This window comes from Vicugna pacos, chromosome 33, assembly GCF_048564905.1.
Source record: "Vicugna pacos chromosome 33, VicPac4, whole genome shotgun sequence".
NCBI classification, from domain to species: domain Eukaryota; kingdom Metazoa; phylum Chordata; class Mammalia; order Artiodactyla; family Camelidae; genus Vicugna; species Vicugna pacos.
Genome location: NC_133019.1, coordinates 6,280,056 through 6,307,401, shown reverse-complemented (window position 1 = coordinate 6,307,401; position 27,346 = coordinate 6,280,056). Strand labels below are relative to the sequence as shown.

The 27,346-nt window shown below is 47.2% G+C and overlaps 1 protein-coding gene across 3 annotated transcripts; it reads left to right on the top strand.

Annotated features, from left to right (window-relative positions):
• The first annotated feature begins 446 nt into the window (after window positions 1–446).
• Window positions 447–15,736, top strand: DDX25 (DEAD-box helicase 25). Of its 3 annotated transcripts, none has more exons than XM_006209865.3 (12): window positions 447–587; window positions 1,211–1,277; window positions 1,536–1,577; window positions 2,085–2,220; window positions 3,403–3,495; window positions 3,592–3,694; window positions 5,158–5,272; window positions 6,396–6,573; window positions 10,271–10,508; window positions 11,581–11,743; window positions 13,865–14,053; window positions 15,461–15,736. In XM_006209865.3, exons 1-12 carry the CDS (start codon window positions 525–527, stop codon window positions 15,520–15,522), a joined length of 1,449 nt encoding a protein of 482 aa, XP_006209927.1. In that variant the 5' UTR covers window positions 447–524; the 3' UTR covers window positions 15,523–15,736. The 3 variants fall into 3 exon arrangements, with proteins under 3 accessions (XP_006209927.1, XP_072810017.1, XP_072810018.1); XM_072953916.1 differs by lacking the exon at window positions 447–587 and adding an exon at window positions 688–780; XM_072953917.1 differs by lacking the exon at window positions 447–587 and adding an exon at window positions 918–935.
• Window positions 15,737–27,346: the final 11,610 nt, after the last annotated feature.

Genomic DNA, 27,346 nt, shown 5'->3' with positions numbered 1-27,346 from the left:
TCGTTATCCTTTCTGATATCTTGCAATGCAGAGGCGGAAATTTCGGGGGAACGCGGGCACGAGAGCTTGAAGCGGGGTGGAGGGGTCCTGCCTCATCACCAGGAGAACAGTCTGGGTAGAGGGTGGTGGGGGGAGAGAAGTAGGACTCTCGAATCAATAGGAAGATTGCTGCCGCTTAGAGTCCCATGCTCTTGCTGGCTTAGCAGAGTCAGCTGCGGGCGAATGTTCACTACAGTAGCGCTCAGGCCGGGTTTCTCACGCCTGGCGCGGGTGGGGGGCATGGCCAAAGAGAAACGAGGCGGCCGGCTCACTCCTACAGCCCTCTCCCTCCTTCCGCCGCCCCCTCCCTCCTGCCGGACTCCTCCCACCACCCCCCCCCCCGAACCCCAGCTCCGAGCTCCGGCGCTTGCGCGCGGCGGGCGGTCGGCCCCCGGAGGAAGCCCATTGGCCGCTGGGTGGAGCCGGGCGCTGCCTCGCGCCTGTGGTGGTCGCACGTGCTGGGGGCGGAAGCCGCGATCGCAGCTATGGCGTCGTTACTTTGGGGAGGCGATGCGGGGGCAGCGGAGAGCGAGCGGCTGAACGGCCACGTAACCGACACCGAGCCGGGGAGGGCAAGGGGGCGGGGGCTAGAACAGCACTCCCAGAGGGAGACCTACTGGGGTGGGGAAGGGGGAGCCCCGCTAGCGTTTTGAGTGGGGTGTCAAAGGGTGGAGGGGAGATGTGGCAGGAATTTGGAAGAGGGCCACGGGACAGGAGACCCCGAGAGAAGCAAGACCTTTGGTTAGAGAGGGCCAAGTGAAGACATCTGCGGGAGGGAAAGCAGCTGGTAGCCCCGACTAGACCCTGAGTTTTCTGCTCTCCCAATTTGACCCTTAAGCCTCGGCTAGCTTCCATCTCATCGACCAGAGCGCTTTCCTATCTACCATCCGTTGCAAGTACTGTGACCCCCCCCCCCCCAAGAACTGTCACATGTAGACTAGAGGCTTATAAAAAACTTCATGTACAAGGGCAGCAGAAAGTCTCCTCCAATTTTAGGATAATTCATACAGGAGACCTATTCCTGAAAGGAATCTATTAATACATAATATTGCAAAGGAAACAGTATTGGAGTGACCTTCCCTACCTCCCTTCCAGCCCCTGTTTGGGGGTAGCACTGGGCTGCTTGATGGCTTGCTTCCTAATACTGATTGAAATTTGTGTCTTTCAATAGCTTTCAAATCTCATCTACCCCTGGAAGAACCTTCGAGGTATTAGGAGTACTGCCGTCCCAAACGTAGGTGAGTGCTGTCAGAGTAAAGCAAACTGGCCTCAGTTAATCAGAAAGCATTGCTTTCCTCATGTCCCTGGTATCCTTGGCTTCCTTAATGTAATATTCAAGGCCCTCCACCACTTTTCCAATCTTTTTACTGGCTCCTCCACTGCCTAACCCTTCCTGTTGTGCATGCTGTAGATTTGGCAAGAGAAGCTGGGATAATACTCTGCATTTCTGCTTGGCATTTATCTTTACCGTTATTGTTTCTCTTCCATCCTTTTAGATGGTTCTGTTAATTACACTGAAGATGATGAAGAAGATGTAGGTAGGAAATAGATTCTTTTGCGTGTGTTTACTGGCATTCTGTTTCAGTTAATCATGATGTTCACGGTGTGAGTGAATAATGTAATCTTAATTAGAAAAGAACCATCTTTGCTTCTGTTTTCTTCATAAATAGTGGATATCAGAAGAAATCCTAACTCAGGAGTGGGGATTATTTCTTTAGAGGAAGTTGAAGTAGAATATGCAGGAATGGGTTAAGAATTTTCAGCTGGCAAGGAAAAATTAGCCTGCGGGCAATGGATGTAGGCTTGCTTGAGGTTAGAGGCTAGTGTAGCCTAGCAGAGCGTAAGAAACTGAATCCTCATTTTAAAAAAAAAAGGAATTCTCAGTGCTGTGTCATTCTTTCTAGAACCTTCTTTTAGAAGGAAACAGAGTAGGAGCAGTTGCTTGATATACAACCACTGAATGGGAGGGAGCAATTTATTAGATGTCATTCAGGAGGCTTGACTTTCCCCCTGCAATATCCCCTTTTTCATCCTTGCTTTTCCAGTGGATTTGGCAGCTAATTCACTCTTAAACAAGTTAATCCGGCAGTCTTTAGTAGAATCCAGTCACCTAGTTGAAGTCTTACAAAAGGATCCCAGCTCTCCACTCTACTCAGTGAAAACATTTGAAGAGCTGCGGCTGTGAGTATTTTTACTTTACGTGTAGGAACATGCTGGAAAGCATAGCACAGAGCAAACTAATGCGCTAGTCATGAAAACCATCAGGATCTCCTTCGTGTTCTAATATTCAATATTCAAATGAGATGTGGACTTTTTGCATGCAATTAAAATATAGTTCAAAGAGGAACCATGGGATATCTGAGTTGTCCAGCGACTTGAGAACATTTTTGATGATAAAATATTTTAACCTTGCTGTGCTAAGGGGGCTAGCTCAGCCAGACACAGCCATATGGCTAGTCTTCATACCAGAACACAGATAAGAGGGATTTTGATGGCCCAAATATCCTCCCCCACCCCCTTCAGATAAATTACAAGCTTTAAACTTCCTAATTATATTTTTGTTTCAAATAGTATTTAAATGAATAACTTTCCCAAGTGAGTTTGCATTTCCTAGGGATTTATCATTTGGCATTAAGGAAATGTATTTTAACAGGGACAGTTACTGATATGCACTTAAGGGGGGAAATCCAAAATCCCGATGGAGAAACTTACCTACGATTAAAAGTTGGCTGGCCAGTAATCTACCAATTAATCTACCAATTAAGCACATTCAAAATGTGCATTTCATTGTAGTGGAAGTGTTCTAGCCTACTTCGCTTTATCCTTTTTCCAGCATCTATCATGAGACCCCAGGAAAGATGCATTTCAAAACACTGGCTCAGAAGAATGAGCTAATATTGTGTCTTCTGCTCCTAGAGAGAACTGATACAAGAATTACCTAAATGAAACTTTGTCTTCTCTGAAAATTGTTAAAACATCAAAATTTGTCACTAATTAAAGAGAAATAAACAATAAGTCTCACTTAGTTTTCTGAGTGGAAAATAAAACTCTCCTGGAAAATTGGCATTATTTTATCAGTTGAGTTTTCCCCCTTTTTTTTTTTTTCCCCTTGGTTCAACACAATGTTCAATCTTAGGCACTTAATCCTGCTCTTGGCTTAGGCTTTTAGCATAACTTATTTTAGTGGTTTAACTACAGACATGTTTGTATATGTTTGGGAGTTGAGGTATCAATTATATATTTCTAAATTTTACTTGTCATGCTCAGTTGCAAAGTAACCTAATCTAGAAATGCAACTTTCAAGGTTGTATTTCTGAAGCTACTGACCAATTATAGATTAAGTTTTTTTTTTTTTTTGGACAGAAAAGAAGAGTTACTCAAAGGAATCTATGCAATGGGATTTAACAGACCATCCAAAATCCAAGAGATGGCTCTCCCTATGATGCTGGCACATCCGTGAGTTTCCAACTTGGCCATTTCTAGTCTCTTCTATTCAGTTTATGCTCAGGATCTTGTATTCAGTTTATACCCAGCGTCTCCTCTTTTCTACAGACCCCAGAACCTCATAGCCCAGAGCCAGTCTGGAACAGGAAAGACAGCTGCTTTTGTCTTGGCAATGCTAAGCAGAGTTAATGCCTTGGAACTGTTTCCACAGGTAAGGAAAGGCTGAGAGAGAGCTGGGAATGCTTGCAGTGCTAATGATACTTTAGTAATAGGCTATCTTGCTGCAATGATGTGACGCTATTTAGAATAGACATTCTTTCCTAAAATCATGGTGTGTTGGGCAGCAGTGTGGGGCAGTGATTGAGAGCACAGGCTTTATGGTTTGACTGGTGCTAATCCCAGCCTCTCTGCTTGCCAGCTGGGAGTCTTAGGAGAGTTAGTAAATCTTTCCCAGCGTGGTTTCTTGTCTGTAAAGATAACATTTATGAAGGCATGGATCCTGGTTATTCCGTTCACCCTTGAACTCTAATAGCAAGCACAATGCTTAGCTTGTAGAAACCATTCATTAAACACTGAATGACTGAACTAATGAATACTTGCCCCATAAGACTGTCATGTAGAGTAAATGAAATGCTGTACATTTTTAGCACCGTGCTCGGCATAAACTGAGCGTTCATAGTGATGGCTGTATGGGTGTAGCTCACCCAGTCCCTCTCCTCATTTGGCGGAGGAGGAAACTGAGGCTTGGAGAGGGAAAGGTCTCACATAAAGTCACATATGGCAGAGAGTGACCGAGCGGGGACTGGATCTGAGCTTGCCCTTCTCCCAGCCTAGCGTCCCCTCACAGAGAGTATCTGGTAATCTTTCCTTCTTTGCCCAGCCTGTGCTCATCAACTCACTTGACACCCTGGGAACCTGAGTGCTGGGTGCGCTCAACGCTGTAGGGAAACAGGGAATCTCTTAGGAAGCTCCCAGCCTCTGACCGAGAAGCTATGGCTGTGAATGACCAGTGGCGGGTATATGAAATCGTGGGCTTTCTGTAGACAAGTTCAGGGAAATTTATATCTGAGGTTTGATGCCATGAATAAAAACTGTTTGGGAGAAGCTGTGCTTGAACACTTGTAGAGATGTGTGTGGAAACTATGTTGCTGTTGTTTTTTCAATCACTTTAGCTGTGTTTCCCTCTCCCTATCTCAGATCCTTAATTGTAACTCAAAAGCACAATAAGTATCACCAGTTTCTTCCATTAACATCCTCATTCATCCACAACCACCGTTCATAGTGGGGGAATGGAAGTAACAGATCAAAGAGTTTGAGGGAATATTCTGCCCCAGATGTGTGAGATGGATCAGACCAGGCAGGGAGTGTTCTGGAAACAGGCAGACTTTGAAAAAAGCATGACCATTATGTAACCTGTGTTTCTTCTTAACCCTTTGGAGAGGAAAATGTAAAAGGAAACTATCTCTCCATCCTTCAGCCCCTTTCCCCTTCTGTAGCCCGCATTTATCCCAGATCTACCAGCCACTAAACTGTAGTCAATTAAAAATATTTTATCCAACCAAGATCTCCAATTTCACTTCTCTGCCTCTCCCTGTAGAAAATTTCACTGTATTTTGAAATTGCATGATGGGTGTTAGGAACTTTTTCTCCTGCTCCCTTGTCTCTCTCTCTCAGTGCCTCTGCCTGGCTCCTACTTATGAATTAGCTCTGCAGACTGGCCGAGTGGTCGAACGGATGGGGAAATTCTGTGTGGACGTTCAAGTGATGTACGCCATTCGAGGGAATCAAAGTATGTAACAGCAAGCCAGTCCTGGCTGATGTTCCCAATCCTGACTCGACCACTGGCAAGCGTGGTATATCGTTCTCTGCTTTCTCACCTCTAAAACGGGGGCTATCATGGCACCTGTATCACAGAGGTGTTACTAGAGTTAAATGACATGATACAGATAAAGCCCTGTGCGCACCCCTGGCCCATGACAAAGACCCAGTAACTGCTACCCGCATCATTCCCACACCCTGAAGAGGGTGCTTGCACTTGCTCTTCTGTGAGCCTCAGTTGTTCTGTGCAGAACACCTTGTATTATTCCACTTTTTAAATTAAAATATATGAATACAATGAAAAAAAACTTTAAAACACAGAAAATGCAAAAGTAAACATGAACATTATTCTTTCTTATGTTTCAAAAACCTATTTCCAAAGATGACTGGTTTTATTAACAAATCTTTATTTTTTGTTTCTGAGTGTTTACAAAAATGGGAGCACTTTTTTTCATAGTGTTCAAAAACACACAAGTTTTAGACACCTTTTCACGTCAGTATGTGTAGCCGCACCTCATTCTTTTAAGTAGCTGTGTAATATTCTGTTATTTGTTTAATGTGACCTGGTGATAGACATGGTTTGGTTGTTGTCCATTTGGGGACAGTTTGTACAGTGGTGCCAGTGTTTCTTTGGGACAGTTGATATACTGCAGGGTGACACTTTTTTAAATTTTATTTTTATTTTGTATTGAAGTGTAGTTGATTTATAATGTTAGTTTCTGGTGTACAGAAAAGTGATTCGGTTATACAAACATATATGTATATACACATATATTTTCAGATTCTTCTCCATTATAGCTTATTATGAGAAATTGAATATAGTTCCCTGTACCATACAGTAGGTCCTAGGGTGACTTTTTAAATGACCATGGGGCAGAATCCAATGTGCAGGACCGTTAGGATTAGCATAAACCTAGAAACTCAGGTATTTATTCTTAAAACTCTGCAAAATCAAAAACCACAGAGACCCTCAGGGTTTGCACTCAGAAAACTGTTAGGAAAGGTGCTTTTGCTTAAGCGTTGTGTGTCGCATTGCCCTGAATCGTGGACTGTTAGTGTTGTCTGCATCTGAAGGAGGCCTGTTTTCTCCGCAGTTCCCAGAGGCACCGACATCACCAAACAGATTGTAATTGGCACTCCTGGAACTGTCCTAGACTGGTGTTTCAAGCGAAGGTTAATTGATTTGACTAAGATTCGCGTGTTTGTCCTGGATGAAGCCGACGTGATGATTGACACGCAGGGGTTCTCGGACCAGAGCATCCGTATTCAGAGGTAACCTTCACGCCCGTCCTTTCTTCCCGGAGCTTCTGTCCAGATGAGGGATTTCATTTGCCTGCTGCCCCTAATGGTCTCCACTGCTGTGTCCCCGCCTCCGCCACCTTTCAGACAAGCTCGGGGTTTTCCTTACTTTCGCCAGCTCGGCAGGCCTCCAGCCTGCTGTGACTTCCCGGCTTCTTCAGTCTGTAGTCTTGCCTGACTGCCTTACTCCTGCGCTGCAGGCTTACAGGTGGAATCCAGATATTGGTTTGGGTCTGCACCAAATTTTGCCAGGAATCTTATATTTCAAGCCAACATTTTAAATCCTTTCAATGGCCAGCACAGTGGCAGGCCTCCTGTAGGCTCAGGTCTAAGGTGCCTCTCTCCTTCCATTTCTGAACAGTTAGAAATCTTACTAGTGCTTCCGTAGCTTTGCGGAAACTGAAAAGTGACCAGAAACTTTAATAATGAAAAGCTCAATATCACAGATAAGCAAACTGAATGCCTTTTCAGAAATGTATACAAAGGATGCAGAACATTTAGCTGGTTAAGATCGTCTCATGTTCTTTGTTGAGAAATTTATAAATTGAATGGAATCTGCCAGAATTTACATCTGCACTGTCTGCTGCACATGCAGATAGTTGAGGGAAAATTCGTTTGTATTTTGTTTTATGTTTTTCTGTGATGTGTAAAAGCCTCATAGAAGTCAAGAAGATGTTCTGAGACTCCATTTTTCAAAACCAAGTGCCTAAGAGGTAGGGGAAATATACTTTGTGTTGTGATTTGACAAATTGCTTGATATGTCACCAGTAAGATCTGAAGGCTCCGCCGTACGCTGAGAGCAGAGAGGCACCTGTTAGCAACAGTTCCCCCGTGTTCATCCACAGGACATTTTACTTGCAGCCTCTGAACCAGGAAATGGAGCCTCACTCAGTGTCATAGGGAGGGCAAGGGAAAGATCTGATCATGCATGTCCCTTTGCATGGTGTGGCCAAACTAGGTCAGCATGTTCCCAGCTGAGCACTGGAGGAGGCAAAAAAACCTTAATTTAGAAGTATTGCCCATCCCATCCTGAACTGGAGCGATTCAGTCTCCATGTCTGCTTTTCACTCCCCTCCCCCACCATGCCTGGTCCAAAATTCGTCCGCTCTGTTTCCCTTGTTTACTCTTTAGCCCAGTTGTGTGTGTCCTTCCGTCCGTCACTAATGTCATACAGCCGGTTAGCCCTTTCCTGGCCTGGGTCCTATTGACCTCGTCATCTGTTTCTTTTCCTAGCTTCCTTTTCTTGTGTTATGGATACAATATCTACAGTTGTCTCTTTGAGGATATTCATTATAGGATTAGAAATTTTTTTCCTGTTCTCAGCATTGCCTCTCAATTATCTCAGTTTCCTGTTTTGTTTGTTGGCTGCAGCCTCTGTCTTCGGTGGTGGATCACTCCTCATCTCTGGTTCGTGATCTGAGATGAGGAACTGGAAAGCTCATCGCCAGCTCTGTGCGCACAGTTGGGGCTTGTAACTTGGAAGCTTCACTTTAGGCTGATTGTCCCAGCAGGTCTTTAGGACTGAGTAGCGCCTCCAGTGTCCTTCCTGGGACCCTTGGTGGCTGGCGTCCTGGGAGCGAAGCAGGAGGATGGGCTGAGAGGGGTCCACCGTTCAGTATGTGTATTTCTACTTGCTCCTCTGTTCAGCTTTACCCTCACCTTCTGATGAGGCTCTTCTGCTTGTATACGATCAGCTGCCCAAGTAAGACGGGGTCCAGCTGCTCCTTACATGTATTCTCAGCCAGCCTTCCTATTTAAGATAATTTTGGCGAAAGACCAAGCGAGACTCCCTTCTTGCCATCCCTTACCGATAAGTTGGTAAGTTTTTAGAGAACAGCAAATGAAAGATTCAGAAGCCCAGGAAAGATTCAGCAGTCAAAAAGGGCTTTCTACTCAAGAGAATATTAAGTGAAATTAGATAGAGTATTTATGTTGGTGGTTTATCCCCCCATTGTGCAGTTTTCCTTCCTTTTGCTTAAAATGCATTAAATCACAGCACTGTCCCATAGAAATACAATGCAAGTCACATGTATAATTTAAAATTTTCTAATAGCCACATTAAAAAAAAAGAAACAGGTGAAATTCATGTATTTTTATTTATTTAACCCAGCATATCAAAAATAGCATCTGAACAAATGTTATCAATATAAAAATTATTAATGAAATACTTTGCATTCCTTTTTTTTCATACTAAGTCTTCAGAATCCAGTGTGTTCTGCAGAACAGCCCATGTTTCCTTTCCTTGGATAATTTGTATAAATTTTCTTTTTGGAATGAAATGGCCCCGACCTTCAGATACCATTCTGGGTGCCATCTCTTTCCAGACAGAGGGTTGTGCTACAGCAGCTGGCCCAGACGCCCATGTGGATTCTCCTCCTGTCTCCTAGCACCCCCCCCCACCCCTGCCCCCCCCGGCCTTCCCCACTAATTCTCTGGTCTCTGGTGCTTGCAGGTCCTAGACCTCCTGGGGGTTCTGAGGGGACCACTGCCTTTTCACCAGCATTTTCCTCTATAGCGCTGGGACAGCATCTTCATCCACCTTCTCGTTTACCACACTTTTCCAGCTTCCAGAAACACATTGGAACGTCTTATCCACCCGTTTGTCCTCTCCTGTTCTCCACGTTTCATGACTTCATGTCTTTTTATCCTTTTACAATCACATTAGTGGGATGCGGAAGCTGAAGGTGGCACTTGTGGCCAGTCTGCCACAGTCACCCGGAAGCTTGTCACGTTGTTCTGCGAAGTCCCCCGATGGTCCAGGTCCCGGGCTCACAGCTATGTTTGGGAATCACTAGGCTGTTTAATCTTTCCTCCCTTTTAGCACTAATGGCTTCCTCTCTAAGTGCTTTGCTGTCTTCTCAAAAGTGGTCATTTCTCTCTGGTCTGGCTTCTATTTTGTAAAATAAAATTAACTTTTTAATTGATGTATAAAATATGCATAGAGAAATACACCGATCCTAAGTGTACCACTGGGTGAATTATCACAGAGAGGCTCTGCCCAGGGGCCAGTGGCCCAGATCACGGCATAGAACTTTGCCCGCACTCCGGAGGTCCCCCGCAGCCCCTGTCTGATCCCCGGCCCTCTCTCCTCCCAGGCTTGACTCTCTGCTGACTGCTGACTCTGTAGATTCATTTTGCCTGTTTTTGAACTTGGTACCAGCTAGCCTGAGCCCGTTGTGGGCTCAGTCAACACTCTACATGTGGCAGCATCTCCCCCTTTCGCTCCCTTTTTGTTTATATCCAGGTTCTTCCCATTCCAAACAGAGTTCACGTGGCTGTTGTTCTTTCCCGCCCAAGAAATAGCACACCTGCCACTGAATGATGGGCCTCTGGGTCCTTCTTCCCCATTGAGCTTTGTGCCAGGTGATGGCCACAGTCAGCACCTGGACTGACACTCTTGGCTCCATGAGCCTGTCTCTCGTAAGGGGAAGGCTGGCATGAAAAACCCCAAACCCTGCAGAACTCTTTCCTCACCTTCACTCTTGGGCCCCACCTCCAGTTTACGCATTTTCCCAAATTCTTGGTGGGAAGGAGGGGCTGACACGGGTGTTTGGCCCCAGAGCAGGGGCGGGGGGCTGCTGATGGCAGTGGGTCAGGGGCTGGAGTCCGCCCCCGAGGAGGGCGACGGGCCCGGCCGTCGGGTGACCGCCCTCTTCCCTCCTCCTTACAGAGCTTTGCCCTCCGAGTGCCAGATGCTTCTCTTTTCTGCCACCTTTGAAGACTCTGTGTGGCAGTTTGCAGAGCGAATCATTCCGGACCCTAATGTCATCAAGTTGCGGAAAGAGGAGCTGACGCTGAACAACATCCGGCAGTATTACGTGCTGTGCAGGGACAGGAAGGACAAGTACCAGGCTCTGTGCAACATTTACGGCGGCATCACCATCGGCCAGGCCATCATCTTCTGCCAGGTAACGCCGAGACCCGTCTCCGTCCTGCCCAACTTCCCTGTCAGCGGACGGAGGGGACAGGAAGGCTGGGAGGCGCCTAGAGCCGGGCACCGTGGTCAGCACTCTCTGTGCACTGTGTTGTTTAATCCTCAGAGCAACTCTGAATAGAAATGATCTGTATGTTACGGGGAAGCTTAGAAAGGTTAAGTAATGGAGTGACTTCAGTGTGATGCTAACCAGGGGGCTTCCTGGTGTTCGCGGGGCTGCTTCTGCCTCTGCCCCGTTAGGCTGATGTTCATTGTGGGGTTTCCACAGACACCCTTTATCAGGTTAAGAATGTTCCTCAATTCCTGACTTACCATGAGCGATGGAGCCACTCACTCACCCACTATTAATACCCCTTATTTTTATTTTCGTATTTATTTTCCTGTCCGACATTTTTCACATTTGTGTCCTGGTTGTGTTTTCCCACCACGTGAACGCTGTCAGCTCCGTGAGGGCAGGCTCCCACCCGCCTCTCTCACCCTCACACCTGCCCCAGAACAGCCCCACCTGGCACACGGACCGCGCTGGAAACATCTGCAGAGCAAAGGAAAGCTCAGCTCTGCCACGGGCTGCCACGTGACCTTGGGCAAATCACTTAATGTTTTTAAGCTCTAGGTTTATCTTTTAATTCTTAAAATGAAGGTAGCTGCTTCATCAAATTGTCATGAAAGCAAATGAGTGCGGTGGGGGTACAGGTTTCCACCAGGCGTCCGAGGTGTACAGAGCGCTCTGGGAGCATCTGATGCTCTTGGTGTTTGGTTCTCTTATTTTGTCCTCAGACCCCTGTGAGAGGTAGGTGGAGCATTTTTGTCTTGGTATGGTGGCTGAGAAGCCAAAGCTCTGACAAGTTGAGAGGATGTGACCCTTAGAATCACAGTGGGAGGGAGAATTCCCTGCCACATTCAAAGGCTCTTCTAGGCCCGGAGGGGAGGTGAAATGAAACTCTGCGCCAGCCCTGCCGGCTCCCTGCCCTGCAGACGGGAGCGCTGCACACACAGCCAGGCTGTTTTAACTTGGGGGGCTGTGCTGGGTTTTCATTCTCATGCAGACTCGTCGAAATGCCAAGTGGCTGACTGTGGAGATGATGCAGGATGGCCACCAGGTGTCTTTGTTAAGCGGAGAGCTGACCGTGGATCAGCGAGCTTCCATCATTCAGAGGTTTCGGGATGGGAAGGAGAAAGTCCTTATAACAACCAACGTCTGTGCTCGAGGTGTGTATGAGTGTGTGCGCACATGTGCATGCGCACTTCAAGTCAAGTTTATTGAAGTACCATTTACATATGGTAAAATTCACTCTTTTTAAGAATATGGTTCATTGAGTTTTGACAGACATACATAGTCACATACCCGTCACTGTAATCAAAATACAGAACATTTCCATCTCCTCTCAAAGTTTCCTTTTGCTCCTTTGCAATCTGTCTCTGCAGTACTGGCCCCTGGTGACTGCTGAGTAGATTTCTGTACCTATATTTCTTTCTCTTCCAGTTACTGTATAAGTTAAATCATATAGTTTGTAGCCTCTTTGTCCAACTTACTCCACTTGACATAATGCTCTTGAATTCATCCATGTTGTTACACATACCATCAGCCATCCCTTTTCATTGCTGAGTAGTATTCCATTGAACAGGTGGACCACAGTTAGTTCATCCATTTGCCAGTTTTGGACATTTGGATTATTTTCAATTTAGGGCTGTTTTGAAGAAAGCTGTAATAAACATTCATGTATAGGCTTTACATAGACAGACGCTTCCATTTCTCTTGGGTAAATAGCTGGGAGTACAATTTCTGGGTCATATGGTAAGTGTATGTTTAGCTTTGTAGGAAATTAAAAACCTGCTTTCCAAAGCGGCTATACCACTTAGCATTTCCACGAGCAATGTAGGAGACTTCCACTTGTCCTGCATCCTTATTAGCAGTTAGTATCATCACTTTTTTTCATTTTAACCTTACCGGTAGTTGTGTGTGGTAGCCTGTGTTTCTTACTTGCATTCCCTAATGACTAACAATGTTGGTCATCTCTGAGGTGTTTTTAATTTTAAAACTGTTGACTACTAGGGGAATAAAGACCTTTGTTTTTTCAAGAGGAGGGCCTTCCTGCTTTCCTCACTCCCCTCATATCCTTGCCTAGACCCCATGCTCCCACCATGGTTCCTAACTTACTACTAGTTCAGCCGTTAGAACCTAGGATCTGCCATGAGTGCTGAGCTTGGCACTTGGGAAGAGTAACCTGAAAAAGGATGAGGTTCCTGCCCCTGGAGCTCACTGCCTGGGCCCTGACACTCCGGACCAGCGCCCTCTAATAGAAACTTTTGCGTCAATGGAGATCTTCTATTCTGTGCCATCCAGATGGTAGCCACTAGCCACATATGGTGGCTGTTAAGCGTGTGGGGTATGGCTAGCATGGCTGAGGACCTGGATTTTTAATTTGAATCAGTATGAAGTTAAGTAGCCCCATGAGGCTAATGTTCACCATACTGGACAGTGTAACTCCAGACCCCAGAGGAAAGAGCGCACAGATTGCTTCAGAGTCAAAGCACGGAGCAGAGAGGACAAGGATTGTGACCCAGACAGCTTACTCATGCCAGGGGACAGAGGCACTGGCCGGACACAGATGTGTTCCTGGGAAGCACGAGCTGGGACCAGTGTTGAAGGAAGGGGAGAATCCAGTCGGATGCGAGTTTACAGTTTGCTTGGGAAGTGGCGAGACCGTGTGACTTCAGTGAGGGATTTGTGAGTCAGGAGAGAAAGACGGGACTTTGGGGAGCTGGGAAGTCTCGGTTATTTGTACTTTATCCTGGACAGTGTGGGCAGCTGGGCTGGAGACACAAGTGCACTAGACGGGGCTGTGGTGCCCGAGGTGAGGGATTAGAGGAGTGGGAGACGAGAGAGAGGGGAGACCGATCTGGAAGTTGTTGTAATATTGGAGGCAATAGATTAAATGACCTGACCAGAACAGTGGCCATGGAATGGGGTGGAGCTGGGGCCCTGGATGGGTAAGGGGACCTCGCACAGTAGGCATGGGGAGGAGGGAGTGGCTCTCTGGCTGGGTAAGAGCCCCTCCCCACCACGTGCATGTGTGCGCGTGCAGGCACACCCGCACACACACACTCTGTGTACATATTGAGACTTCAGTAGAATTCACTTCTACTGACCTCTTACCCAGTGTCATAGACCTACATACTGTGCAAGCAAAATGCCTGACCAGAGGACCTATTCCAACTATGGAAAAGCAGGCTTGATTTATAGATTTTGTTTGTTACGTGAGAATTCCCTTGAATAGCAACATCCTAAGGGAAAGCGTGCAGGACCCTGCAGTGTCCTTCCTCTTCCAGGGATTGATGTGAAGCAGGTCACAATCGTTGTGAACTTTGACCTTCCTGTGAACCAAGCAGAGGAGCCGGACTATGAGACCTACCTCCACCGCATCGGGCGGACCGGCCGCTTTGGGAAAAAAGGCCTCGCCTTCAACATGATTGAGTTGGACAAGCTGCCCCTGCTGAAGAAGATCCAGGACCACTTCAGTGAGTAGCCCCTTCCGGAGTGGGAGGACGTTGGCAGTGGTGATCGAGTCACGGGCCTCGAGCCCGGGGCTCCTGACAGGTTGCGGGCAGGAACCATGGAGTGAGAGGCCTCTGGTGCTCAGAGCCAGAGTTCCTAACATGAGATGGGGTGGTGCATTCATATGTGATCATTAAAGAAAAATGTGAAAATCAAGTGGAATTAACATGAGCTCAGATGTCTCCATTATTGCTCATTCTGGGATCTGGAGCAGATTTCACATTTCACTTAAAGAACCACCTTAAGCAAAGTAATAAGAGCTTTTAGGATGATGTTGTATCCCCAGCTTCCTCTTTATCCTAATTTTTCCCTTCCTCTTGCCCCACCAACCAACTCGGATAGTCCTGAATCCTGAGGCCCTTCCTCCAGCCCCCACCTACACGAGGCAGGCTCTGACAGCTCGCAGACACTCTTGGACTCTGCTGGAAACTTGAAGCCTGATACAAGCTGTGATGTCCTGTTCTTGAATTGCCCCCCACCCCAAGGCCATGGGTAGATGTGGCTGGGGAGCCAGGGATGAGGGGCCCTTGTAGGACTCCGGATGTATCTGTCACCTTTAGGACAATCAGTGGTCCTTAACCATGGGAAGCAAAGGACACTGTCCCCAGGAAAATGCATATAAGCACTTACGTGCCATTTGGAATATAATTTTTCTTATTTATTTATTTAAAAAATTTTAAATTACAGTCAGTTACAATGTATCAATTCTTGGTGTACAGCACAATGTTCCAGTCATGCATTTATACACACACACACACACACACACACACATATTCTTTTTCATTAAAGGTTATTACAAGATATTGAATGTAGTTCCCTGTGCTATACAGAAGAAACTTGTTTTTTTAATCTATTTTTATATATAATGGCTAACATTTGCAAATCTCAAACTCTCAAATATAACTTTAAAAGGTTTGCAGGCTGACTGTGGACCCTTCAGGGAAGCTGATTAAGCACCCCTGAGTTAGGATAACTGAGGGGTGGGGGCAGAGGAAGCGCTTCTCATTAAGATCACTGTTGCTATGGCAAGCGAGGCTCCTCGTGGCCATCCAGCACCCCCACACCCCATGCCCACTTCACTCCTCCTGAGCTCAGCCGGGCTGCTGCCCAGCCTCCCCGCACCGCGTCCTGGCCTCACTTTGCCCCAGGGTATCTAGACGTGCAGGTTCTTTTGTCTGCACGTTTGATGCTGCTGCAGTTAGTCCTACTGGTTACTTGGAACCACCCCTTCGTTACCTAACCGCGAGCCTGCGCCTTTCTCAAGGCTTTCTGGACGGGGAGTCACTGTCTTCAGAAGTGTAACTGAGGGTGGGATGAAGTTTCACTCAGGCCCTGGGATAAGACCGTTCCGTTTTCTTTTGTCCTTTTAGACAGCAGCATTAAGCAACTCGACCCTGAAGACATGGATGAAATCGAAAAGATTGAATATTGAAGAAAGAACTGGATCATTTGTGAAGTGTTCTGGTTTATATGAGAATGTCCCAGTAGGTTTCGAAGGTAATTTTTTATGTTGAGCCTTTTTCAACATGAAACTGTTAAATTTGGCAGAACAAATGTCACGGTAGCCTTAGTTGTAAGACCTGAGGTCTTTATGAGCCAAACTGATGTGAAGCACTCGATCCTTTTGAATAAAAAAAGTGAGATTATTTCTTACTCTGATCTTTTCACAGATAAACATCGTGGCGTGGGCCACGGGGACGTGTTGGGGGTTGGTTTATAGAATCGGAGAGGGTCTTGCCTCTTGCGAACATCTCCTGCTGCCACGAGATGGCAGCAGGACTTCACTGTTTTGGGAATTTGAGTTGGTCTGACATGGAAAAGCCACACCTCTTCAGACTCACTCAGACTGCCCCGTCCAACCCCCAGTGTCTTCCCTCCCTCCCCTGCCCCCCCCACCGCCCCGCACAGGCACACACTCTTACCGCTGAGTGCAGGCTGAAACCTTTACAAAGTAAAACAATTTGGAAGAGAGACCATTTTGCTACTTTTTTGATGTTGCAACTGACATGCAGAGTTTCAAAATGTTTTCCTATTTTACTTCTTAATGTCCTCAGATTAGAGAAGATTCAGTCCATCATCAGTTATTTGATAGTCTCTGAAAATTTGGCTTTATAATAGACACTTCTTAGAAACAGGCAGTGGGAGAGAAGAACCCACTTGCCTTGTTAAAGAAGTGACATTTCAGGGAGCCGACAGGTTTTGCTTTTAAGAACGTAAGGTTTATCTGAGAATCCTGGACGTTCTCCTGCCAGGCCCCAGCTCTGTCCCTGAAGACTGCCACCAGCAGTCACCCCGGCACAGAGCGTGTTTCTGGCATATCTCTTGATGCTCCGCGTGCACGTCACCCTGCCCGTGTTTTGTCGCCGTGAGCAGGGCTTAGAAGTACATCAGATCGTCTGGTTTCCTCACTCCACAACAGACATTTATGTGCACCCCTTATGCTAAACACCAAGGAAGAGAGATGGGTATGATGTCACAGTTATTTCAGAGTCCAGAGACTCAGAATAAGCCAGCATTCTAACAGTAATAGTCTCTGCTTAAGGAGGGGGTGGAGAGGAGGCCCCTCCGGCACCACCGGGCCAGCTTCCAGAGGAGAAGACACTCTCCATCTCCTTTTGTAAGAGAGGACAGGGGTTGAAGAGTGCCTCTCCTCCGGGACCTGGTACCACCTTGAAGTCACCTAACATAGGTCCACCGAGGCAGTGTCCCAGATCCAGCTCATCACCAGAATTACCTGGAGAACTTGAAAAAAAAAATCGTTTTTAAAATGGAGGTACTGGGGATTGAACCTAGGACCTCGAGCATGCTAAGCAAGTGCTTTGCCACTGAGCTGTACCCTCCCACTGCTGAAAAAAAAAATTACAGATTTCTTCCCCATACTGTACACAGGAAGCCAGACTCTCTGAGGGTGGAGGCCAGAAATACACTTTCATAAGGGAGCTGAAATCAGCAGGTCATAGAGACCACAGTCTTAGCGAGGAGGCACCGAGGAAAGGGAAGTCCTCGGGGACAAGAGTCTAGAAAAGCGGAGGTCCTACCCTGCATGTCCCCTCGGTTCTCCTTACACCCCATCTGTCGCCCACTCTGGGCTATCAGCTTGTGACCCGTTGTCTTGTCCACTCAGTACCCAGCCCCCAGCAAATAGTAGGCCCTCAACAGATATTCTGTGGAGTAAATATTCTGTTGCTATTTCTTCATTCACTCACCTTCTTCCCTGAAGTTTTCCAGCTTAGTTTTGAACCCCAATCACAAGGCACAGGATGAATATGCCTGGGGATGCTTTGCTGTCTCACTAGTGAAGAATTGAGGCGGACTTTCCCTCATAGTCAGCCGGGCGGTGGGGGTCTCCTAACAGACTTTCTCACCTCCCTTTTCAGTTCTGACCTCTGATGGAATCTCTGCCAGTTAACCCTCACAGCCGTCCTCAGTGATTTGTCAGCTGTTCCCATGGAGTCTGCAAACAGTGGGCATTCTTCCCCGTCCCCTTTGCCCCTCTGCTCACTTCCCTTCATCTCACCACCCAGGAGGCAGAAAGCCCTCCATGTTCTGCGCACAACACGCTGTCTTAACGTTGTCTGTGCAGTTTGGCGAGTCAGTGTTGCCAAGGCTGTTTTGCAGGGTGCAGCTCCTCACTCAGAACCGCCAGAAGTTTTCACATTTCCTGACGGGGCCAGGCCGGGATCATCTTGCTCAGTTGATGCCTGCCCGAGAAAGAGGAAATGGAGAAGCCAGGAATAGCCAGATGGTTCCAGTGCATCTGTAAGCCGGGTTAATCAGCTGTGTATTACTTGGCACCAGATACTAAACCAAATCCATTAGGTTTATCTTGGCCAGCGCCACACTGTGAGCATATTGAAGTTCCCGATTACGCAGAGCAGTGTGACTTCCAGTGGGAGTTAGGGGCACAGATCCTGCTCGCTAGGTGCGGGATCTGAGGCAGCTGTGACTAATAGGACAGGCAGACGCACCATCCTGGTCTGGTGGGTTGTCTGACAGCCCTTCTCAGGAGACGTGACTGCTTTTGCTTATGAGAAAGTGTTGATCCTCCCCGCAGAGCTCGGTCCCCAGGAAAGCTCTGGCAGCCTCTGCACGTGTGGTCAGCAGTGGAAAGTCTTGGGGGATGAGCAGTACATTTCCAGTCAAGACACGGGAGAGAGGAGCCGGTGGTGTCCAGCCTCGGTCCTGCTCTCGGTCCCCTGAGTGGCTTTCTCCTTCCCTTTGATTCAGGCCGGGGCCCAGGTCAGAGAGAGGACCGCGGAGACAGCACTGCGGCTGGAATGGATGCTCTGGGGGGTCCAGAGCAGGGCGCTCTCCGTGGGCCCGCTGAGCTCAGGGGCCTTCCTGCTGTTGCACAGACAGCTTGCGGGCTGGTCGGGAGGGCGCGGTAGTGGTTCCAAGGGACTACCAGAAGAGTCTGTCCTCTTAAATCCTACCCCTCGCCCCAGCCCTCCAGCACGTTCAGGGAATCACCGTATCTGTCTACCCTCGTTATGTTGTGGCCCACAGACTGTGAAATAGCCCAGTGTTGCTCTGCGCTGCAGGCAACACCAGCTTTCCACCTAGGAGGACTCCCAGAGGCACTCGCATCTGCACTTGGTACTCACGGCTGGGAGGCGAGTTGGGACTGACTTGCCTCCTCCCTTCCGTCTGCTGACCGCCCGCCCGCAGCGCCTCTGCTCACTTCCTCAAGCTGACGCTCCCATTTCCAGGTTCTGAGTTGTGTGTGGCCACAGGCTGTCCTGTGTCCCCTGCATCTCCAAGGCGGGAGGGATCACCCAGGCCGCTGTCAGAGCCGCTGGCTTGAGACACTGCTCTCTTCCCCTGCTTCCTGTATTGTCTGGGGTCCTGGTCGGCTCAGGCTGCCTCAACAAAATGCTACCAGAGACTGAGGGCATAAACGTAAGAAGTTTATTTTCTCAGACTTCTGGAGGCCAGGAAGTCCAAGATCAAGGTCCGGCAGGGCTCTGCTTCTAGTAAGGTGAGGTCTGTCTTCTGCCTCCTCACTGTGTCCTCATGTGGCAGGGGGAGAGGCACATGCATCCTGTCTGGTGCCTCCAATCCCACAGTCCCACCTTATGACCTTATTACCTCCCAAGAGCCTCACCTCCAAACGCCATCACATCAGGGGTTAGGGCTTCAGTGTATGAATTTGGAAGGTGAGGGGCGGGCAGACATTGTGCTCACCCACCAAATAACACTTTGCAATCTATCATTTAAAACATTAGGTGGAGTTGAAGCACCGTTCTCTATTTCTTTTTTTTTTCCCCTGTTATCTCTTTTTAATATGGTTTCCTACCCCACCTTTCAGCATGAAACTTTGAGACTCTTCTAATGTAACACAAGAAACACACCTGACCCAGGCTGATTCTTGGTTAAGGGGCGCACTGGTGTGTCCGCCCCAGGGCAGAGTCCCGCTCTGCTGTCGAGGCTCAAGACAGAGAGCTAGTGAAATGAGAAAGACGAGCACAGGAAAGATGGCTCTCCCCCCATACTCAGAAGAACTGAAAGATTTTTCTAAATGAGAATCTTCACAGATCTCAAGTCTTCAGTCTTTAGAGAGAAGCGTAGGCAGCCATCTGCAGCCCTTTCCTGTGGGAAGTCCTCTTTTCCTGTAATTTTGGTTCTATTCAGTAGAACGGCCATGGGTTTCCATATCCCCATTTCTAGGATACATTTGTCACCAGCGTGGTTGTCTCTCACTTTGAGCTCATTGTTTTTGTTTTGTTAGGAAGGTGATGCCATCTCACTCCAGTCCCTTAGTTGGTGATTTGTGGCTTGAAATCCCAGCTGGAAGGAAGTGATTGACCAGGAAGGCCTGCTCCGCGTGAGGGTGAGAGGCCTTGCTGAGCAGGCAGGGCCTGCACGGGCTGGGGGGGAACGTGGGGAGCCCCCAGCTTGTCGGGACAGTCAGCCCTTTGGAAGCATCCATTACGGTTACTTGCAAAGGATGCTGAACTCTGGCTGTTGAACTAGCTGGGAGTTTGGAGTTGAATGATCTCTGAGACTCCACCTGTTCTAAAACACCACGTTCCTGTGACCCGACCCGACAGAGCCACACACACGGAAGGGCCTGAGCTATAGGAACTTCGCACATAGAAGGTGGTTTCCCACAAATGAAAAGAAAATAGAGATAAAGAAGATGTGGTATATTTGTACAATGGAATAGTATTCAGCCATAAAAACTGACAACATAACGCCATTTGCAGCAACATGGATGTTCCTGGAGAATGTCATTCTAAGTGAAGTAAGCCAGAAAGAGAAAGAGAAATACCATATGAGATCGCTCATATGTGGAATCTTAAAAAAAAAAAAAGCACCATAGATACAAAAGAGAAACAGACTCATAGACATAGAATACAAACTTGTGGTTGCCAAGGGGGCAGGGAGGTGGGAAGAGACAGACTGGAATTTCAAAATGTAGAATAGATAAACAAGATTATACTGCATAGCACAGGGAAATACTGCAAGATCTTGTGGTGGCTCACAGTGAAAAAAAAAAGTGACAATGAATATATGTATGTTCATGTATAACTGAATAATTGTGCTCTACACTGGAATTTGACACAACATTGTAAAATGACTATAATTCAATAAAAAAAAGGGGGGGAAAATGGAGCCATGAACTCCTTGCTGCACCCCCGTATTAACTTTCAGATTCACTGGCTTCCCCGTGTGACCAGCTCATCATAGCTGTCGTCACTAGCTTATACAGAATCTGGATTTTTTTTCATTTAACACTTCTGTTATAAAAGCAATAAAACAGCAAAAATAGGGGTAAATTATTAAAAAGTCTCATTCTTTCATCAATAGCACTGTCTTGAAATAGTCTTTTTTTCATCTTAGTATGACTATTTGGAGTTAATCATAGTGCCTGGAAAGTATCATGTCCTTTTATTTGAAATATTCTAGTGTTTTTTTTCATGTTACTCCATGGTCTCTGGAATTATTATAATTATAATAATGGAAATACAATAATAATTGACTGCATTATCCTATCAGGTGAATGTAACACAACACATATTTCTCTCCTGGTTGAATATGTATGTGATGGCCAATTTTTCAACATTATACATGTACAAATAATGCAGCAAATCTTCTTGCCCACTGCTTTGAATTATTTCCTTAGAATTAGAGATGTTATATTTGAGTACTAGGTCAAAAAACAGGAGCATTTTTATGGCTTTTGGTAGATAGTGTCAAGTTGCTTCCAAAGGCCATGACTACAGCAGTTTTTATATTTTCCCCCGATTTCACCTCCCCTCACCAGCAAGGGATAGTTCCATTTTAAAATTGCTTGGTTACTTTTTCTGGTTTATGTTTCTTTTAATACAAAGTTGAAATTTTGTTTATTTGTTTGTTTGGTATATGGTTCCATCATTTGAGGAATATTTGTGGTGTCCTTTGCCCATTTCTCTTATGAGATCTTCGTATTGTCCTTAACCAAGTTTTGTGAAATACATGTGTGAATGGATTTTTCCAAAGAAAATATACTTTTTTTTTTTTACTGAAAATATACTTTCCTAGTTTACCTTATTATTTATACTATGACTTTTACACAAAACTGCCTGATTTTTGTACTGAGCTACATCAGTAATTTTGTGGGTTTTGTCTGCTGGTTTTAGAATGTGAATATCTGCTCTAGGAAATATTCAATTTTATTTTTGGTTATTATTATTATTTGGTGATTCTATCTTTAAAACAGATATTTGGCTAATCCATCTGAAATTTATTCTGGTGTGAGGTGTATCAAATTTGTCACATTTTTCTCTTTCAGAAAAAGTTAACTAATAATTCCAACACCATTTATTGAGATCTTTCTTTTTTCCATTTTCTTCTGCTGTCTCCTTTATCATATTAAATTTCTACACACCTGCGCATATATAATAGGATTCTGGATACCTACTTAATTACAGTTTACTCTTGCACCAGCACCACAATGTTAAGTCTTGTGATTATATAATGTTTAAATTTAAGGACTTGTTTCTCCTCTTGGCTATTTTCATTCTCTCTCATTTAAAAAAAAATACCATTACCAGTTTTATTCTTCAAGATCAATTTTAGATCCTATTTATCAACTTCCCAAAAACCCTCTGAATTTTTGTTTGCATCCATTTGGCAGTAATAATTTATTCTGTCCAGATATTCACTTGTGGAGAATTGATTTCTTTACAACATGTAATCATGTGGTAGGTCGTTCCTTTCTCAAAAGTCTGGAGGCAAATCTGGAGCCAAGACATTAAAAGGAATGGGCACCCCTGGAGCCAGGAGGCTGTGACTGCTGAGGGAGGGGCGGGGGTGGGGGTGAGGGGTCTCAGCTGGGTGTCCCTGGGTCGGGCCGTGCACGCCCACATGCTGACTTGTCTGCCAGAGCCAGTCCTGCTGAGGGATGAGTGGTGCATCTGGAGGGGTCTAGAGACCTGGGTTCTAGCCCCACCTAGAGGATTACTATGTCATTCTGTGCCAGAACAAAGCCACTCTCCTGGCCAGGGCCTTGCTCCAAGGTCCCTTCCAGCTCTGAAATCCTTCTCATCTCTGCTCCTTGTGGTGAAAGACGCCATGGAGGTGGGTCAGGGAGGCAAAGGCCCTCCCTAGCCCATCTTGCACCCAGCTCAATGCCTCCCCCTCACAGGTACCCCATCCCCGCAGGAAGAGGAGGGAAGGGCAAAACTGTGTCTCTCCAGGTTATAGAAGAGCTCTGTCCCGGCCCCTGTGTTCAGAGCACCCTCTCCCAGCGTTGACAGCAAGCAGAAGCTGGGGAGCGTGTTTAAGCTGCAGCTCTGATTTCACAGTTCTGGGCGGCGGCAACACCCCTAGTCTACAGAGCACACTTTGAGCAGCGAAGGCCTAGAACACAGATCTAGGTGTGACTTCTTGGCTGAAAAAGAAGGGGAGGTAGTGGGCGGGATGGGGGTCTGGAGTCCCAGTCACAATTAGGCTGTAAAAGTATGTGTGTAGACAAGAAACTAGGGACGCCGAGGTAGTGGGTGACGTTCTTCTACAGGCTTGTTGCTTTCAAGAGTTGACAAAGAATAAAAATGCTCAAGAACTCTCTAAGTGAAGGAAAAACAAAAGCCGTTCTTGGTCCCATGGCCGCACAGGGCTGGCCAGGCCCCTCCACTCACTGTCCCTTCTCTGAGTGACTGCGCTCCTGGGGCAAGGTTTCTCCTGGCTGGGAGGTTGTCAAAACGTTTTCCAACAGCCTGCTTGACTTTGCTCGTTTAGAAGTCCCGGGAGGCTGTACCCACAGCCCAGACCGTGCGTGTGGCAAGCAACCCCACCTCGGGTGCAGACGCAGACTTTACGGATGCAAGAAAACCCCTGGTTCCCCATCGGGCTTAACCCACAGCCCGGCCAGGTGACCGGCGACGCCCTCCACCCCGAAAGCGCTGAGGAAAATCTCTGAGCTAAAAGTTTGCCTTTCTTACTGGAAGAATTTTTATGAGGCCAAAGCGTTGACAAGTTTGTCATTCCCAGAATCTGCTAACACCCTCCCCCACCGACCCCCTTCGGTTTTTAGTACTTTTTCCCTCCTCGTTTCTCAAGGGGGTGGAAAACTGTCTCTAACAGGCAGAAGGTTTTATCCAAGGTGTTTGGCAGTGACTCGGCGTGCTGGGAAAGATTTATGTCTCCGTTCCCTGGCACTGCCTAGTGTGAGCTCACTTAAAATAACCGAATAAATGAGTTCACTTTATCCCGTCAAAATGGAACCGAGGGCGGCATGGTACCCAGCTGGGGTCCGCGGGGACCCTGAGGCAACGTTCCTGTCTCAGTCGCTTGTGCTGAGCTCAGCCGTTTTTATGTCTGTCTGAGATCATTAAATCGAGGAGGGCAGGGAGCAGAAAGACCCGGGGAATTGGAGGTGTGAGGGAGACGCCACTTGGAGTCTGGAGGGCTCGGCCGAGGGCAGGAGCCCAGGGGTTCGTTTAAAAGGCCGCCTCTCAGCCTCTCACCAGTTGGTTTGGCTCGAGCTCCTTGAAGGGGGCTCCTCCAGAGAGGTTTCTCTGCGCCAGTGGTCACAAGAATATTGGTTTTCCTGTCTCATTAAGTCATATTTTCTCTTTCCTGCTGCCCTACTGCCACTAAGACCAGGCCCATCAAGACAGGGCCTTGTTGCTCTAGAGAAAGGAACAGGGATTCTGTCCTGGGTGGATTTTCTAGGCCAGGGCTAGGCGCATCCCTCTCATGCGGGTTCGAGGAATTACCAAGCAGCTGTGCTGTTAATCTGAGGCAAAGTGACTGGAAAAGGAACAGCTGCCCCAAAGGGAAGGACTGTGCCCTTTGGCCACGAGCAGAGGGATGCTGGCAAGCTGGAGGCCCTGGGGTCTGGGCCTGCCCTCCGGGAAAGGCTGCGTGACCCTCCCCTCTCCCCTGTGCCAGGCGCTGTTTCTCCTTCCTGGGCTGCAGCTGGAGGGAGGGATGGCGTCTGTCTCAGGGTGGGGGACCCAGAGCTATAGTAACCCCTGACAATTTCTTAGGGGACCCTAACTGTAAGCAGCCTAAGGGTGGGGACTGTACATGCTTCCTGAGAAAGGAAGGGAGGGAGGGAGGATGGGAGGGAGGGAGTGGAAGAGGGAGAAAGCAAATCGATCCTTACATGTCCTGAGAAACTCCCAAGGAAACGTTAGGACGCCATTTGATAAATGCGGGAGCCGAGTGGTTGTGGTTTCCATCAGGCAGCTGAACTGGGGTCGAACTGCAGGCCTGTCTGAATCCTTGTTCCTTGCCCCTCCCCTTCATCAGCCCCACCCAAACGTCAATCACTCTCTGCCTTCATCTTCTTCACAATCTTTCTACTACATATATGTGTAAAAATATCCTGAAATCAATTTATTTTTACTTAAAAAATATAACTAGTTTGACGTGCTAGTTGTGGTTTCCGAACATGCACAAAAGCCTAGATATTTGTAAGATAACAGGTGCCATGCAGGTATCACCTGGGAAGCCGCCCAGCGTGTTCCCATCAGACCGGAGCCGTGGTTCTCAGCCTGGCCCGCAGATTGGCAGCATCGGCATCACCTGAGAACTTCCTAGAAATCAAAATCTCAGGCCCTACCACAGACCCCTTGCCTCAAAATCCCAGGGGATGGGGCTCAGCAAGCTCTTTTCTCAAACCCTGGGGATGATTCTGACGCCTGCGAAAGTTCGGGAACCATTGCACTAGAGCGTTGGGCCACTCTGTAGTGTCCTGGTTGGGTCACTTTGCCCTCCCCCCAGATTCCCACAGTATCTCTATGAACACAGAACATATGAAAGCCCTGGGTGAAGCATCAACATAAATGTTAAATCGTCAGGAAAGACAAGAGGTGTGGTGTGAGTGAACATCTGATTCAAGGAAAACACCTTGAAACTTACATGTGAGGCTATAAAGAGCCAACGCTGGCTCATTTCTCTGTGACTCCTTGGGTCAGAATTCAGAAGTGATGGGGAGGACCCAACAAAGCAGCTATCTCCTCATTGCTTAGAGCAGCTCTATTCAACAGAACTTTTTGCAGCATTGCAAACGTTTGCTACCTGCATGATGCAGGGAGACAATTCTCTGAGGGATTTGCATTTCTGCACATTTGGCATGCAGAGGCACTGAATGCATTTTTTTCTGGATATTTTTCAAGGACGTTTGTACAGCCCACAGCCTTGGAAGGTAGAGATAGTGTCTTCCTCCAGAGCAAAGGACAGCACGCTTCCTGCCCATTATAAAGGATGCATTTTCCCTAAACTCGGGGTTCTTGTCCCGTGTTGCATCCCACTGTACGTACATCCAAGAGGGTATCATCCAGCCCTCTTCATGTTGCCTTGTGGGAATTGGAGCTCCGGAAACTGGAGCAAGAAAATGCTGATACTCTGACTACTGATATTGCTATAAATAATGGAGTCTCCCGTGTCAGACCCGGTAGTCTCATGTGTTTTGCCAGCATCCACGAACCTGGCAGATTAACTTGTTAGCTTGCAACCAGAGCAAAATGTGAGCTCCCTTGAATATCTTCACATGTATCTTGGGTGATCTCTGGGTTATTTTAATGTTTGGATTTTGATAAGCTGCAGCCCTAGGAAGGGTGGGATAATGAAGAGACGCCTATTCTTTGATTACCTCCGGGGGGGGGGGGTTCCTGGTACAGGTGAGAGATGAGGGGAAAGAGAAATCGGGGCTGAGTTTGGAGCCTGGGGATGGGGAGATGGTCCTACTGTAGGATATGTCTCTTGGAAGTGGCTTGGAGACTAGAGGGAGAAGATACGGCCAGAGATGAGCAGACCAGTGGTCCTTAAAGAATTTTCTCAGCCCTGCCCTCCACTTCTCCCCTCAGCTTGAGAACACCCCCACCTGCCCCTGGCTGGCTGGAAGACCCCTCTGGGCCCTTCTCAGCTCCCCAGGCTCCCGCCCCCTCACCTCCTGGCTCAGAACAATCTCCCCTTTGACTGCTGACTCAGGCCCTGCTGACAGGTCAGGTCATATGTACCTAATCAGGAGGAGCTGGGGCCTGAGGGATGATAAACGGGGCTTCTCATTTCAATAAAGTTTGTGCACAATATTGGAAACAGCTGTGGGCCTTCACTGGCGGTGCCAGAGCCTGTGGGGGCCTGGTGTTTGGGGAGGAGGGTTGAGACGAGGGAGCACCGGGGCAAGAGTCTAAAGGGTGCTTGGCTTCCTGACGGCTGACAAAGCTAGTGAGCTTGGTTCCACGCCAGCTCCTCCAGGAATCCTAGGCTTTGAGGAGGGTGGAGAGCCCTCCGGGATCAGAGGACACAGGGTACGGCCAAGCAGATCTGAATCACCCAACAGACATTTGTTTACTTTTACTGTCATTTATTTCACAAAGTCCACACAGATTTCTCTGCAAGGTGCTTTTCTCATCTGACATCGTGAAAATCTAATTTATTCTCTTTCTTAAATTGTGGTAAAATACACGTAACATAAAAATTTACCATCTTAACCACTTCTAAGCACGCAGTTCAGTGGCGTTAAGTGTATTCATGTTGTTGAGCATCCAAGCTCCAGAACTTTTTCATCTCGCAAACCTGAAACTCTATACCCATTAAACAACAGTTTCCCATTTCCCCTTTCATCCTAGGAATTCACAGCCACTATTCTTCCTGTTTCTGTGAGCTTCACTACTTTAGAGATATCTAAAGGGGAACCCTACAGCATTTGTCTTTTTGAAATGTATTCTTTTGAATAATTGCATCACATTACTGCAATTAAGGGTATATACATACATACACATATATGGGTATATGTATACCATTCAATCATTACTAGTATT